This window comes from Salvelinus fontinalis, chromosome 4, assembly GCF_029448725.1.
Source record: "Salvelinus fontinalis isolate EN_2023a chromosome 4, ASM2944872v1, whole genome shotgun sequence".
In the NCBI taxonomy this organism is placed as follows: Eukaryota; Metazoa; Chordata; class Actinopteri; order Salmoniformes; family Salmonidae; genus Salvelinus; species Salvelinus fontinalis.
Genome location: NC_074668.1, coordinates 37,139,828 through 37,157,684, shown reverse-complemented (window position 1 = coordinate 37,157,684; position 17,857 = coordinate 37,139,828). Strand labels below are relative to the sequence as shown.

Sequence of the window (17,857 nt, the reverse complement as noted above, 5' to 3'; positions counted from 1 at the left end):
GTCTCTCTCTCTGTCTCTGTCTATGTCTCTGTGTGTGTGTGTGTGTGGCTGTCAGACACAGAGATCACAGAGAACCACCACTCTGAATGGAGCTACCAGGAGGAGAGGGTGTGTGTGTGTGTGTGTGTGTGTGTGTGTGTGTGTGTCTCAGAGCGTGGTTCCCACAGGGGGAGAATGGTCCTCTTCAGAACAGAGAATGAAAAGGAGGGATGAGATAGGAGAGGGGGGCACGAGGGCAAATATGGTGATGTCAAAGGAGGGAGGGAGAGAGGGAGAGAGAGTGTTCACTGCTCATGTGATAATATCAATCAGTCCATTTTGGAGGGAAGTGATGATAAGACTGTCTGGGCTCTTCTTTCTCTTTTTTTAAAAACTGTTCCCCTCTCCCTCCCTTCCCCTGCTCTCTCATTCTTTTACCAACCCCCCCCCCCCCCCCCCCCCCCCCTCTCGCTTTCTCTCTCTCCTTCCTTCTCCCCCCTCTCTCTCTCACTCTCTCTCTTTGTCTGTCTCTGGACAGCTGCCCAGTTCTTTACAGGGAAAATGAAACACTCTAACCACCAGGCACACCGCCAAATAAAAGGCTGCAAAAACAGAATTTGAAGGGCAGTGTGTGTGTGTGTGTGGTGGGTGAGAGACAGAGACAGATTTGGGTGGGGCAGTGTAAGTGTTCTGTTAGCGTTCTGAAATAATGTTCTGAAATAAGTTTTCTGATTCCCTCCAAGCTGGAGTCTGAGTTTTTTCCAGAAAGGGACAGTGAAACTGAGAGGGAATATGGGCAGGGTCTACTGTTGAATTTGCAAGTATATTTAGTGTGCAGGAGTACCAGTTCACATGTATTCTTCTCAGCACTTTCACTTAACTGTGATGTATGGTACTTCTCCTATGCTGCTGTCTGCAGTGTGTGCTTGTTGTTGACCACAGGAACTGATCTAGGATCAGCTTTACCTCTGCAACCATCAGCAGGGGGAACACGAAACTGACCTCACTGATTGGCAGGTCTGTTCTGTTGTCGTTAAAGGGCAGAGGGGGTGTGTGCATGTGTATGTCTTAGAACTGGGAGATTTGGAAAAAAATCCACATGGCCATAAATTGCCTGAATTGATGCGGTAACGATAAATAGAATGATAGGTTTAGAACATTAATGTGCACCACAGTTGTTGTTTTTTACCCTTTAAACTGCAACTACTAGTTTGACTGTTTTATAGTGATGGTGGATATAATCGCTGTAGTTACATATCGGGATATCAGTTTTTACGATATATTGCATCGTATCGTTTTGACAATATCACATTATTGTTTTTGCGCTAGTTGGCTGTACCTGCACCAAAATTCCGGTATTTTTCCTTCATAGCTTGTTCTCCAACTTCTTTTGAAGTTTTTATGTCCATGACTGATCAAAACTTGTTTTCTCATGGCTCCCTCTTGTCTCTCTGCACCAGACATACAGTGCATTTGGAAAGTATTCAGACCCCTTGATTTTTTTCCCATATTTTGTTACGTTACAGCCTTATTCTAAATCAATATACACACAATACCCTATAATGACAAAGCAAAAACAGGTTTTTAGAAATGTTTGCAAATTTAAAAAACTAAAAAACAGATACCTTATTTACATGAGTATTCAGACCCTTTGCTATGAGACTTGAAATTGAGCTCAGGTGCGTCTTGTTTACATTGATCATCATTGAGATGTTCATTCAACTTCATTGGAGTCCACTTGTGGACATGATTTGGAAAGGCAAACACCTGTCTGTATAATGTCCCATAGTTGACAGTCTATGTCAGAGCGAAAACCAAGCCGTGAGATTGAAGGAATTGTCCGTAGAGCTCCGTGACAGGATTGTGTCGAGGCACAGATCTGGGGAAGGGTACCAAAACATTTCTGCAGTAGTGAAGGTCCCCAGAACACAGTGGCCTCCATCATTATTAAATTAAATACATTTGTAACCACCAAGACTTATTCTAGAGCTGGCCACACAGACAAACTGAGGAGACTGGGGAGAAGGGCTTGGTCTGGGAGGTGACCAAAAACCCGATGGTCACTCTGACAGAGTGCCTCTGTGGAGATGGGTGAACTTTCCAGAAGGACAACCATCTCTGCAGCACTCCACCAATCAGGCCTTTATGGTATAGTGGCCAGACGGAAGCCACCCCTCTTAAAAGGCACATGACAGCCCACTTGGAGTTTGCCAAAAGGCCTTTGAAGGACTCTCAGACCATGAGAATTCAGATTCTCTAGTATGATGAAACCAAGATGAAACTCTTTGGCGTGAATGCCAACCGTCACACCTGGAGGAAACCTGGCACCATTTCTACGGTGAAGCATAGAGGTGGCAGCATTTTGCTGTGGGGATGTTTTTCAGCGGCACGGACTGGGAGACTAGTCAAGATCGAGGGAAAGATTGAACGTAGCAAAGCACATAGAGATCCTTGATGAAAATCTGCTCCAGAGAGCTCAGGACCTCAGACTGGGGCAAAGGTTCACCTTCCAACATGACAACAACCCTAAGCAGACAGCCAAGACAATGCAGGGGTGGCTTCAGGGCAAGTCTCTGAATATCCTTGAGTGGCCCAGCCAGAGCCCGGACTTGAACCCGATTGAACATCTCTGGAGAGACCTGAAAATAGCTGTGCAGTGACGCTCCCCATTCAACCTGAGAGCTTGAGAGAATCAGCAGAGAAGAATGGCAGAAACTCCACAAATACTGGTGTGCCAAGCATGTAGTGTCATACCCAAGAAGACGCAAGGCTGTAATCGCTGCCAAAGGTGAGTACTTATGTAAATGTAATATTTCAATTTTATTATTAATACATCTGCAAACATTTCTATAAACCTGTTTTTGCTTTGACAATATGGGCTATTGTGTTTAGATCTTTAGAATAAGGCTGTAGCGTAACAAAATGTGAAAAAGTCAAAAGGTCTGAAAACTTTCCGAATGCACTGTATGTCTGTGTGTGTATCTATGTCTCTCTCTCTCTCTCTCTCTCTCTCTCTCTCTCTGTGTGTGTGTTATCCTTAGAGGTCAGAGTTCAGACCCTGTGGATTAGCACTAATCTCTAACTACTACTTCCTCTTCCGGGTCAGAGGTGTCACTTCCTGGTTTAGATAACAACACTGTGTGGTCTCTTAGTTAGTCACATACCAAGCCCTATATCCAATCCTAGCTTCTTGTCTCTGGCTCCTACTGTATCTTCAGATCTACACTGCCTAGGTGGTAGGAGTTGGTTTGGGATTGTGTAACAGTGTCAGACACACACACACACACAGAGAGAGAGAGGCCCTGCCACTGATGATGTAACACCCAGGGTTAAAGCGGAGGGTCATGGGTAACGTGTGACTCACTCCTCTGTGGAGGTAAAGGTCACTGTGACTCATCAAGTTCCATGTGTGTGTCTGCGCATGTGTGTGTGACTCTTCATATGACTCAACACTCATATGAGTAGACAGACTGAAGGCCTTTTGACAACAGAAATAAGCAGTAACATACAGTCTGTGCTCTGGGATTGTGCTCCATCCTTGTAAGTGTCTACAGACAGGATCAATTCCATTATGATCAATCAGAGTGCCTGACCTTGACTGGCCAACTGTCCGGCTTCCTCATGAACTGTCTGCTAACCCTGGCCTATAGACACTTCTGTAGATCTGGGGGAATTGAATGGGTATGCAATATGGTAATGTATTAATATGGTAGTAGTATATGGTAGCAATATGGTAGTAGCTCTGATTTGGTAAACAAAGTTAGGGGCTAGTAAAATGTCTAGTTGGGTAGGGGCTAGGGTCGGTGGCTAGGGGTGGATGTGAGATGTCAGTGTTTTGCTGGTTCAGGGTTAGTCCCTCTATTGCAGCTCCCTGCCTGCCACCCCTGCTGTCGGCTAGCAGTACTCACACCCCCTGCTGTCAGCTAGTAGTACTCACACCCCCTGCTGTCAGCTAGCGGTACTCACACCCCCTGCTGTCAGCTAGCGGTACTCACACCCCCTGCTGTCGGCTAGCAGTACTCACACCCCCTGCTGTCAGCTAGTAGTACTCACACCCCCTGCTGTCAGCTAGCGGTACTCACACCCCCTGCTGTCAGCTAGCAGTACTCACACCCCCTGCTGTCAGCTAGCAGTACTCACACCCCCTGCTGTCAGCTAGCGGTACTCACACCCCCTGCTGTCGGCTAGCAGTACTCACACCCCCTGCTGTCAGCTAGCAGTACTCACACCCCCTGCTGTCAGCTAGCGGTACTCACACCTCCTGCTGTCAGCTAGCGGTACTCACACCTCCTGCTGTCAGCTAGCGGTTCTCACACCCCCTGCTGTCAGCTAGTGGTACTCACACCCCCTGCTGTCAGCTAGCGGTACTCACACGCCCTGCTGTCAGCTAGTGGTACTCACACCTCCTGCTGTCAGCTAGCGGTACTCACACCCCCTGCTGTCATTTAGCGGTATTCACACCCCCTGCTGTCAGCTAGCGGTACTCACACCCCCTGCTGTCAGCTAGCCGTACTCACACCCCCTGCTGTCAGCTAGCGGTACTCACACCCCCTGCTGTCAGCTAGTGGTACTCACACCTCCTGCTGTCAGCTAGCGGTACTCACACCCCCTGCTGTCATTTAGCGGTACTCACATCCCCTACTGTCAGCTAGCGGTACTCACACCCCCTGCTGTCAGCTAATGGTTCTCACACCCCCTGCTGTCAGCTAGTGGTTCTCACACCCCCTGCTGTCAGCTAGCGGTTCTCACACCCCCTGCTGTCAGCTAGCTGTACTCACACCCCCTGTTGTCAGCTAGTGGTACTCACACACCACTGAGCCGGAGGAACTATGAGACTGACATGATAGTGGTGAAATAGAGATAGTGGGTAGTACGGAGAAAAGGGAGGGGTGTGGCAGAGAGAGAGAGGATGGAGAGAAAGATGGAGGAAGAGCAAGAGAGGAGAGGGGGCAGAACAAAAATTGCCAAGAAACCATCCAGTTTCAAACAGACTAGGGGAAGTGGCCATGCATCCTTCCTTTATTATCTCCGTGGTGAGTTTGTGGTTAGAGGGACTAGTGCACAGCTCATGGAGAGAGGGACAGTGAGGGAGGGAGTGAGGTTGGGGAATTCTTTTTGAAGTTAGTTTAAAAGCACATGTTTTTTGAGTTATATTTGCAACTATGTGCGACTGTGATAATTTGTATTTTATTTGTATTTTACCCATATTTTACCAGTTAAGTTAACTGAGAACACATGGTCATTTACAGCAACGACCTGGAGAATAGTTACAGGGGGGAGGAGGGGGGGGTGAGCTGTGTGACCCTGCTCTAGAGAGGATATCAGTAAAGAAGGTATTCTACGCTCCTGCCTGTCCATTCTCAGATATCCAGGTCATTTCAGCTAGAATGACTGGCACCTGATACAGACATGCTATCACCTTACACACACACACACACACACACACACACACACACACACACACACACACACACACACACACACACACACACACACACACACACACACACACACACACACACACACACACACACACACACACACACACACACACACACACACACACACACGCACAGTTCCCTCTCCAGACTCATCTCAGCGCATCCTGTGAGTGACTGTGTAACTGTGCGTGTGTGTGTGTGTGTGTGTGTGTGTGTGTGTGTGTGTGTGTGTGTGTGTGTGTGTGTGTGTGTGTGTGTGTGTGTGTGTGTGTGTGTGTGTGTGTGTGTGTGTGTGTGTGCAGCCTGTGCTCTGCAGATAAACAACCTGCTGAGGAGAGAAGCAGAATGAGTCTCACTCACTGACTACTGATTGGATGGTGAGAGAGAGAAATGCATTGGTAGAGGAGATGTGACTGTGCTTGGCTGTTTTGCTTTGTTCCCTGCAACCACTGAGCAGAGATGAATCCTGTAAAATGGCTGTCAGAGGCTCTGGTTTCTCTGGCACTGCTGTGTGTGCGTGATGGTTTCCGTTAGCCGGTAATTGACAGCTTTTGGCCGATTCAAAAAAATGTTGCCGGTCAAATGACCGGGAGAAAAAACAATACCATTGCAAAATAATGCTTTTTATTCATTGATGAAATATACCAGTCGATATACACTACCGTTCAAAGGTTTGGGGTCGCTTAGAAATGTCCTTGTTTTTGAAAGAAAAGCACATTTTTTTGTCCAATTAAAATAACATCAAATTGATCAGAAATACAGTGTAGACATTGTTAATGTTGAAAATGACTATTGTAGCTGGAAACGGCTGATTGTTCATGGAACATCTACATAGGCATCAGCAACCATCACTCCTGTGTTCCAATGGCACGTTGTGTTAGCTAATCCAAGTTTATCATTTTAAAAAGCTAATTGATCATTAGAAAACCCTTTTGCAATTATGTTAGCACAGCTGAAAACTATTGTTCTGATTAAAGAAGCAATAAAACTGACCTTCTTTAGACTAGTTGAGTATCTGGAGCATCAGCATTTGTGGGTTCAATTACAGGCTCAAAATGGCCACAAACAAAGAACTTTCTTCTGAAACTCATCAGTCTATTCTTGTTCTGAGAAATGAAGGCTATTTCATGCTCAGCATTTCAGGCATGTCCTTGCATCATAGGCTGAGCCTGCTAATAACAGACAAAACCACACACACACACACATTCGCTGCTTTACATGTCAGCACCTTTAGATTCTGTTACTGTGTGTCTAGTGGTACACCACAGTGTTTAGTCTACTGTGTGTACTGTATTCACGTTTAAACTAAGTTAGGGATCCAGTTACCCAGACATCCTTCGCTGACTGATTGAAGATCAGCATCTCTCTCTCAGCATTGAATATATTTACCACAGGAATTGAATTGCTCTGTAAACAGCTTTTGTTCAATATTGTTTTGGATGCTTAAAGGGATAGTTCATCCAAAATATATATTTGGGTCAAATTACTCTTACCTTCAGTTGTGTCTGAAGGCCTATGGTGACAGAATCTACAATAATCCATTATTTACTTCTGGCTACAGCCTGGAGTTAGCGTATTAGCATCGTCCGATTTCATCAGTGGTTCCAGGCGAACCGATGTCAGCAAAGCTGCACTGCAAACCGCAACTTCCTCAAACACTTCAAACTAAGTTCGGTAGTTGGTGGAGTTAGCAGGGATTTCTTTAACGTGCATACTGCTGAAATAATTGCTGGAATTTGGTTACTCAAAACTGGAGCTATTTCCTCATGTAGCCGCAGCACAGAGCATCACTATGTGTCTTCCAGTGATGACGTCATCCACCTGATGAAGGCACTTAGACGTGGATCGATTTCCAGATGTCAACAAAACTGACCGGTAAACATAGGAAGTATAAGAGCATTAGACAATTAGAATTTGATTGGACAAATAACAACAATCTCGCAGTGAGGAAAACATGGCCAGGTTCTTCACGAGTATCGATGATACCAAACTTAGTTTGTAGTGTTTTTGAGGAAGTTTCGGCTTGCAGTGCAGCTTTGCTAACATCCAGTTGCCTGGAACCACTGATTGAAGTCTGACGATGCTAACTCCAGGTAAGGGTCATTTTACCCAAATACAGATTTTGGATGAACTATCCCTTTAACTACCAACAGTCTGTTCATAGTAGACTTGGATATAAGCTGTTGTCTCCTACTGAATGTTCGTGTTGCTCCATAAAGACCAGCTGTTCTGTATGTTCCAATAGTATGAGTCCTGATCTCTGTCTTCTTCATGTTTCTCTCTTCAGACCTATGAGAGACCCTTCAAAGCAGCAGAACCTAGAGAGGGGGGGCTACTGCAACTACTGGGGGATGTCACCCCCCCAAAACACCAGCCCAAGCCCTCTATCCTACACACCACACCACTGCCCCCCCACACACTCACATACCAACCCCAACAGCAACACACACAGCCACCAAAGTTCACACACCAACATACACACAGTCCAGCCTGGACCACGCCTCCCTCCGCATCTCCAGCCAATCCAGTGCTTGCGGAGCCTAGCAGAGAACCAGCGGGAGCCAATAGGAGCCCTCTCTCTGACCTGGCCCCTTCCTTCCTCAAATCTCCAATGAAGAGAGTCCCAGGAAGCCCCTCCCCTCGCTCTTACAGCCCATCCCCCCATCGACACCTGAGCCCTGATCCCGTGTTGCCCGTAGTAACGGATGCTAGCATTCTAAACCTGACCTCTCTCTCCAGAGGGCGGGGCTTACAGGAGGTCAGTGAGCAGCTGTTTGGAAACATCAAGAGGAAGTACGGCAGGAAGGACCCCCAGAGAACTCAGGGTAATACCCTCAATGCAGAGCTGCCATGGGGGAGGAGGGCAGAGAAAGATGCAGAGAGTCCAATAGTTCCAGATGAAAGGCAGAAGTACAGGAGGGAGGAGACCCCTGAGCTGGAGAGAGAAGAGAAGGAGAGGGAGAGCATAGGAAGGACAGGAGAGGAGGAGGAGAGGAAGATGCCAACGCTTGGTGCTCCTGTGCTGATGGAGGAGGGAAAAGGGAGGAAGAGGAGGAGGAGGCGGTCTCTCCAGGAGTCACTCACCCAGGAGGACCAATCGGAGCAGCTGCAGGGCACTGACATCACAGAGAGGAATGAATCAGGGCCTCCGGAGCCCAAACTGTCCCACAAAATGAAAGGCCACAAGATGGAATCATACAGGAGTGAGTCTAGGTCAGGTCGGGGTGGTGAGGGTAGCCAGCCAGAGGCAGACGGGGACAGAGGAGAGAATGGGGAGAGAGCAGACAGAGCAGAGAAAGGAGAGAAGGGAGAGAAAGGAGCGAGAGGAGACAAAGGAGAGAAGGTGGAGAAAGGAGAGAGAGGAGAGAGGGGTATGAGTGGAGCCGACATGGAATCAGCCATGATCCAGAGCTGTGTGAGGAAAAACCCAGTTGGCCGTCCTAGATCATCCACAGACCCCCACAAACACCCTGACCATAACCCTAGCCCCAGATTGACAAGCCCTAACCTCAACCATATCCATAGTCCAAGATCCAGTCTCAACCCTAACCCTACGCTGCCCAACCTAAGCCCCGTCCTTAACCCTAACCCCAACACCAGCCCAAAACTCAGCCCTTACCCCAGACCCCCCAAGACCAAGGACCGGTGGTCCTACCTCAAGTCCCGAACCCCCCCCGGCCTGATCCAGAGGGAGAGTGGCCGCAGCCCCCTGTCAGCCATGTCTGAGCCGCCCTCTGCCTTCCCCATCACCCCCTCCAGCCCCCTGTACACCAACACAGATAGTCTGACCGTCCACACCCCCGCCAAGCGCAAACGAGGTCGTCCCAAAAAACAACCCCTGCTCACTGTGGAAACCATCCATGAGGGCACTTCCACCTCCCCCCTGAGCCCTCTGGCCCGGGACAGCCCCGCGGGGCTCAGCCGCAGGAGGAAGACTCACACGCTAACCACGCTAGCCCAAATCACATCGGGTTCCATTAGCCCCAATGCTAATGGGTTGAAACTGCAGCGCAGTGAGGGTGGCCATGTCAGGTCGGTGAAGAAGCTGAAGCTGGGGAAGGTGCAGAGTATCCTGAATGAGATCCTATCAGGCTCCGGCCAACATGGCAGCCTGGCACTGAAGTCAGCCTCGGCTCCTGTCTCTTCCACCATGACGGCCATGGCCTCTACCATTGAGGCGCATCTGGGGAAGCAAATCAACGTCAGTAAGAGAGGAACTATCTATATCGGGAAAAAGAGAGGGAGGAAGCCACGCTCCGACACCCAAACCCTTCCCCACAGAGGCGGGGCCAAGCCTCCTTTGCCTGTCCCCATGTCCAGCCTGTATAACAGCCTCCTAGTGCCTTCCACCCTCCCTCCCAGCTCCACTACCCTCCTCCTCAGACCCAGTCACACCCTATCCTCTCTGTGCCTCCCCGGCCCTCGCGGCCCCTACTCTGACGCCAGCATGCCCAGCCTGCAGCCCATCAGTGCCCTGCCCTCTAAACCCCTAGGCAGGGGGCTACTGGGGGCCGGCTGGAAGCTGTCTCCCCCGCGCCTCCTGGCCAACTCCCCGTCCCACCTATCTGAGGGGGCAGCATCGGTCAAGGAGGTGACGCTGTCACCCATCAGCGAATCACACAGCGAGGAGACCATTCCCAGCGACAGCGGCATAGGGACAGACAACAACAGCACCTCTGACCAGACAGAGAAGGGAACCAACGCACGACGCAGGTATCTATCTCTCTAGGAGTGAGTTGTGAGGGTGTTTGTTAGTTAGCAGTAAGTGAATGCATTAGTATGTTCATTAGTTAGAGTGTGTTAGATAGGTAGGCCGTTAGTTAGTTGATGTTGCCCAGGGGTTTGGTTGAACCCATAATAGCATCATTGTACATCCAGTTGACAGGATTATGTTGTGTGTTGCAGATACTCATTTGACCTGTGTGGGTTTGAGGCTGCGGAGGCTGCAGCTCTGGAGGCCTCCAGTCGCGGCAGTAGGGGTCGCTGCGTGCGGCAGGCGGCAGTGGTGGACAACTTCCTGTCCCAGCAAGAGAAGAAGCAGAAACACCGCAGGAAGAGGAAGTGCCTGCAGAGCCGAGACCACCTGCACTTCCTGTCTGAGCTAGAAGAGGTATCAAATCAAACTTCCTATTAAAATCTCCTCAAACTTAGTATAAGAGTAGAATGAAGTTACCACTAGACTTATTGTATATTATGTCACTGAGATTTTAGAGGCAGGGTTCATTGTGATGTCTGGAATAGAACAGATTGAACGGTATCAAACACATGGAAACCCCAAGTGGTTGATATCTTTCCATTCCAGCCATTAAAATGAGCACATCTTCATATATTTCTAAATAGGCCCACAAGCCTCATCAGGACTGTATTATACACTGAGTGTACAAAACATGAGGAACTCTTTCCATGTCATAGACTGACCAGGTGAATCCAGATTAAAGCTATGATCCCTTGTTGATGTCACTTGTTCATTTCACTTCAATCAGTGTAGATGAAGAGGGGGAGACAGGTTAAAGAATGAGTTTTAAGCCTTGAGACATGGATTGTGTATGTGTGCGATTCAGAGGGTGAATGGTAGATGCCAGGTGCACCGGTTTGTGCCAAGAACTGCAACTCTGCTGGGTTTTTCACGCTCCATAGTTCCCTGTGTGTATCAAGAATGGTCCACCACCCAAAGGACATCCAGCCAACTTGACACAACTGTGGGAAGCATTGGAGACAACATAGGCCAGCAACCCCGCGGAATGCTTTCAACACCTTGTAGAGTCCATGCCCCAAAGAATTGAGGATGTAATGAGGGCAAAAGGGGGGGGGGGGGGGGTGCAACTCAATGTTTGGTAGACTTGGTGTATTATCTAGTACTGATTTAATATGACTGTATTATTTTATCCTGTATGGTTGAGACTATCTAGGTTTTCATATCGACACGAGGAAATCAAGATAGCAGACAGCTGTAAAGATTTTTCAAACACGGCAGAAAGTTCACAGTATCTGATGCCCCGTCTCTTTATTAATTCAGCCACTTACTTAGATAACTAGCAAGTTAAACTAATGGGTCGCGTTAACGCAAAATTCTGCAATTTTCATGCCGAAAAAAAGATAAAACGCGTAAGAAATATCTTCCTGTGTTTTGTAAACGCAGATCTAAAATGCTTCTTATTATTGTAATTTCTGCTCGGCATCAGACAAATGTTATGCTTCTGTTGCACTTCTCCACTCGGATCAGAATTCACAAACAGGCGTTCTATCAGCAGAGAACTCTCTGACTGATGTGTAGCTACTTTTATCCAGTACGTTTCTCCTTGTAGCCAAGTTACTTGCTCTGGTAAAATGCAAGATTAACTTTAAGCGAAACATTAGGAAATGTAGCTGGCTACATTCGTTCTATGATAAACATAAATATGATAGCTTTTTCATTGTAAGTTAATTTACTTGTGTGGCTGCCAGCCAAATAGTGTTGCACTTCTGTGGTCATTTGATGAAAATGAGTTGCCGAATGTGTTGCACTGATGTATTTTCTGTGAAGGAAAACTATAGTTGCACGTCCCTGATCACTCTATTGAAGCAAAAAATTCACTTGACTTTCAATATAAAATGCGACCCCTGTCAATACACAGCTGGAGCTGCTTCCGCTTTCTCCCGTTGTGCTATTTACAAACAAACACATGACTGGCTCAACTGTTTCTGGGGAACTATGTAAGCTTCAAAATGTAAAATGTGACAAGTGAAATGAAGAATGCGATCTGATTTATCTCCTAACGTATTGCGCAAGTTGACCGCAGGTATTCACTTAAAAAATAGCTACAAATATTCAAATGTATTGCAAATCTGTTTCAACAGTATTGACGCTATTGGAAAAAACATCACATGGCTATTTCCAATTACCTCGGTATACAGTATTACTGCCTAAGCCTATTATCCAGTACTGATTTTAATATGACTGTGTTAAATGATTCAGTTCTGATGTGGCCTCCTCCTCTCCTCTGCCAGGTTGTGGTGAAGCTGCAGCAGCTACATGTGTCTCACCGACGCTACGCCTCCTGCTACCCCCAGCACCCCTACCCCTCCATCTTCCGCCTCAACTTCCACCACCACTACTACCCCCTGACCTACGACCCCTACCCCTGTGACCCCGCCCCTTACTTGCGCAGGACCGCCGAGCTCAAGGCCAAGAGGAGGCGCGGCCGGCCCGCCAAAGCCAGTGAGCCAATCACGTCCAAGCTGCCTTTTGTCCAGGGGTTTGGGTATCCGCTGGCAGGGGGGAACTACTATGCACCGTATGCCATGCCTTACGCCCCGCCTCTGAGCCTGGGCTACTATCCCCCAGCACCCCCCCTCTACCTGCCCCACCATTCCCACGGCCCTTCACCACCCTCCCACTTCATGAGGCCTGCTGTCCCCCCTCCTAAGTTCCACTCTGGAGGCCACTCCAAGCTCCAGGCCGGGCCCAAGCTACGGACATCTAGCGGCCCACTGCAGGCTTCCTCTGGTCGGGGAGAAGGACTGGGATCCCTGGGTGGTGATGGTGGTGGGGGTCTTGGAGGGGTGAGGCTCCACAAGAGGAAACACAAGCACAAACACAAGCACAAGGAAGAGACCCCTCTCCTATCACCCCATGACAGACAGGAGCTGGGCGGGCTCTTCAGTGGTGCCAAGACCAATGGGCTGCTCAACCTGTTGACTGACAGGCGGGAGATGAACAATCCTAAGCATCAGGAGCAGCAAAGGGGAGGTGGGCAGGGCTCTAGAGGGGGGTCCCGAGGAGCGATGTTTGAGTCGGACCCTCTCTCTTCTCTCTCCATGGACCATGTCCAGTTCCGCCCACGCATGCCCGTACAGCCAATGGGCAGCTTCCTGAGCAGCTACAGGAGCCAATCACAGCGGCCAGAGCTGACCTCTGACCTTTTTAGATTGCGGGAGGAGGGCAGTGGGCGTGGCAGAAGAAGGGGCTTAGCAGTGTTCGGAGAGAAAGGGGTGATGTCATTCCACAATACCAGGAAAGAGAAGAGCCAGGAAACAGAAGAGTCGTTCCACAATGCCAGCCCCACTCTAACAGGTAACTACTTATTACTGACAGTCACAGGCTTATTACCGTGTTATAACACAGCCCCCCTCTCTCACAGGCAACGACGTATTACGACTCTATAACGGGCTTATTACCGTGCTATAACACAGCCCCCCCCTCTCACAGGCAACGACGTATTACGACTCTATAACGGGCTTATTACCGTGCTATAACACAGCCCCCCCCTCTCACAGGCAACGACGTATTACGACTCTATAACGGGCTTATTACCGTGTTATAACACAGCCCCCCTCTCTCACAGGCAACGACGTATTACGACTCTATAACGGGCTTATTACCGTGCTATAACACAGCCCCCCCCTCTCACAGGCAACGACGTATTACGACTCTATAACGGGCTTATTACCGTGCTATAACACAGCCCCCCCCTCTCACAGGCAACGACGTATTACTACTCTATAACGGGCTTATTACCGTGCTATAACACAGCCCCCCCCTCTCACAGGCAACGACGTATTACTACTCTATAACGGGCTTATTACCGTGCTATAACACAGCCCCCCCCTCTCACAGGCAACGACGTATTACTACTCTATAACGGGCTTATTACCGTGCTATAACACAGCCCCCCCCTCTCACAGACAACGACGTATTACTACTCTATAACGGGCTAATTACCGTGTTATAACACAGCCCCCCCCTCTCACAGGCAACGACGTATTACTACTCTATAACGGGCTTATTACCGTGTTATAACACAGCCCCCCCCCCTCACAGGCAACGACGTATTACTACTCTATAACGGGCTTATTACCGTGTTATAACACAGCCCCCCCCCTCTCACAGGCAACGACGTATTACTACTCTATAACGGGCTTATTACCGTGTTATAACACAGCCCCCCCCTCTCACAGGCAACGACGTATTACTACTCTATAACGGGCTTATTACCGTGTTATAACACAGCCTCCCCCTCTCACAGGCAACGACGTATTACTACTCTATAACAGGCTTATTACCGTGTTATAACACAGCCCCCCCCCCCCCTCTCACAGGCAACGACGTATTACTACTCTATAACAGGCTTATTCCCGTGCTATAACACAGCCCCCCTCTTACACAGGCAACGACGTATTACTGCTCTATAACAGGCTTATTACCGTGCTATAACACAGCCCCCCTCTCACACAGGCAACGACGTATTACTGCTCTATAACAGGCTTATTACCGTGCTATAACACAGCCCCCCTCTCTCACAGTCAACGACGTATTACTACTCTATAACAGGCTTATTACCGTGTTATAACACTGCCCCCCCCCTCACAGGCAACGACGTATTACTACTCTATAACAGGCTTATTGCCGTGCTATAACACAGCCCCCCCCTCTCACAGGCAACAACGTATTACGACTCTATAACAGGCTTATTGCCGTGCTATAACACAGCCCCCCCCTCTCACAGGCAACAACGTATTACGACTCTATAACAGGCTTATTGCCATGCTATAACACAGCCCCCCTCTCACAGGCAACGACGTGTTACTACTCTATAACAGGCTTATTGCCGTGTTATAACACAGCCCCCCCCTCTCACAGGCAACGACGTATTACGACTCTATAACATGCTTATTACCGTGCTATAACACAGCCCCCCTCTCTCACAGGCAACGACGTATTACGACTCTATAGCGGGCTTATTACCGTGTTATAACACAGCCCCCCCTCTCACAGGCAACGACGTATTACTACTCTATAACGGGCTTATTACCGTGTTATAACACTGCCCCCCCCTCTCACAGTTAACGACGTATTACTACTCTATAACGGGCTTATTACCGTGTTATAACACAGCCCCCCCCTCTCACAGGCAACGACGTATTACTACTCTATAACGGGCTTATTACCGTGTTATAACACAGCCCCCCCCTCTCACAGGCAACGACGTATTACTACTCTATAACGGGCTTATTACCGTGTTATAACACAGCCCCCCCCTCTCACAGGCAACGATGTATTACTACTCTATAACGGGCTTATTACCGTGTTATAACACAGCCCCCACCCTCTCACAGGCAACGACGTATTACTACTCTATAACGGGCTTATTACCGTGTTATAACACAGCCCCCACCCTCTCACAGGCAACGACGTATTACTACTCTATAACGGGCTTATTACCGTGTTATAACACAGGCCCCCCTCTCACAGGCAACGCCGTATTACTACTCTATAACGGGCTTATTACCGTGTTATAACACAGCCCCCCCTCTCACAGGCAACGCCGTATTACTACTCTATAACGGGCTTATTACCGTGTTATAACACAGCCCCCCCCTCTCACAGGCAACAACGTATTACGACTCTATAACAGGCTTATTACCGTGTTATAACACAGCCCCCCCTCTCACAGGCAACGCCGTATTACTACTCTATAACGGGCTTATTACCGTGTTATAACACAGCCCCCCCCTCTCACAGGCAACGACGTATTACTACTCTATAACAGGCTTATTACCGTGTTATAACACAGCCCCCCCCCCCTCTCACAGGCAACGACGTATTACTACTCTATAACAGGCTTATTACCGTGTTATAACACAGCCCCCCCCCCCACCCTCTCACAGGCAACGACGTATTACTACTCTATAACAGGCTTATTACCGTGTTATAACACAGCCTCCCCCTCTCACAGGCAACGACGTATTACTACTCTATAACGGGCTTATTACCGTGTTATAACACAGCCCCCCCCTCTCACAGGCAACGACGTATTACTACTCTATAACGGGCTTATTACCGTGTTATAACACAGCCCCCACCCTCTCACAGGCAACGACGTATTACTACTCTATAACGGGCTTATTACCGTGTTATAACACAGCCCCCACCCTCTCACAGGCAACGACGTATTACTACTCTATAACGGGCTCATTACCGTGTTATAACACAGCCCCCACCCTCTCACAGGCAACGACGTATTACTACTCTATAACGGGCTTATTACCGTGTTATAACACAGCCCCCCCTCTCACAGGCAACGACGTATTACTACTCTATAACGGGCTTATTACCGTGTTATAACACAGCCCCCCTCTCTCACAGGCAACGCCGTATTACTACTCTATAACGGGCTTATTACCGTGTTATAACACAGCCCCCCCCCTCTCACAGGCAACGCCGTATTACTACTCTATAACAGGCTTATTACCGTGTTATAACACAGCCCCCCCCCCCCCCCCTCTCACAGGCAACGACGTATTACTACTCTATAACAGGCTTATTACGTGTTATAACACAGCCCCCCCACCCTCTCACAGGCAACGACGTATTACTACTCTATAACAGGCTTATTACCGTGTTATAACACAGCCTCCCCCTCTCACAGGCAACGACGTATTACTACTCTATAACAGGCTTATTACCGTGTTATAACACAGCCCCCCCCCCCCCTCTCACAGGCAACGACGTATTACTACTCTATAACAGGCTTATTCCCGTGCTATAACACAGCCCCCCTCTTACACAGGCAACGACGTATTACTGCTCTATAACAGGCTTATTACCGTGCTATAACACAGCCCCCCTCTCACACAGGCAACGACGTATTACTGCTCTATAACAGGCTTATTACCGTGCTATAACACAGCCCCCCTCTCTCACAGGCAACGACGTATTATTACTCTATAACAGGCTTATTACCGTGTTATAACACTGCCCCCCCCCCTCACAGGCAACGACGTATTACTACTCTATAACAGGCTTATTGCCGTGCTATAACACAGCCCCCCCCCTCTCACAGGCAACGACGTATTACGACTCTATAACAGGCTTATTGCCGTGCTATAACACAGCCCCCCCCTCTCACAGGCAACGACGTATTACTACTCTATAACAGGCTTATTGCCGTGTTATAACACAGCCCCCCCCTCTCACAGGCAACGATGTATTACGACTCTATAACATACTTATTACCGTGCTATAACACAGCCCCCCTCTCTCACAGGCAACGACGTATTACGACTCTATAACAGGCTTATTACCGTGCTATAACACAGCCCCCCCCCCTCTCACAGGCAACGACGTATTACTACTCTATAACAGGCTTATTACCGTGTTATAACACAGCCCCCCCCCCCCTCTCACAGGCAACGACGTATTACTACTCTATAACAGGCTTATTATCGTGTTATAACACAGCCCCCCCCCACCCTCTCACAGGCAACGACGTATTACTACTCTATAACAGGCTTATTACCGTGTTATAACACAGCCTCCCCCTCTCACAGGCAACGACGTATTACTACTCTATAACAGGCTTATTACCGTGTTATAACACAGCCCCCCCCTCTCACAGGCAACGACATATTACTACTCTATAACAGGCTTATTCCCGTGCTATAACACAGCCCCCCTC

General features: G+C 48.6%; 1 protein-coding gene across 1 annotated transcript in view; it reads left to right on the top strand.

The window, feature by feature from the left end:
- The window catches only part of LOC129853682 (SET-binding protein-like), a 63,221-nt gene that overhangs the window by 25,482 nt on the left and 19,882 nt on the right, over positions 1 to 17,857 (top strand). The window contains exons 3-5 of the mRNA XM_055920004.1: positions 7,708 to 10,133; positions 10,326 to 10,530; positions 12,408 to 13,473. Of these exons, the coding sequence (XP_055775979.1) occupies positions 7,708 to 10,133; positions 10,326 to 10,530; positions 12,408 to 13,473 (3,697 nt within the window). The remainder of the gene's footprint in view (positions 1 to 7,707; positions 10,134 to 10,325; positions 10,531 to 12,407; positions 13,474 to 17,857) is intronic.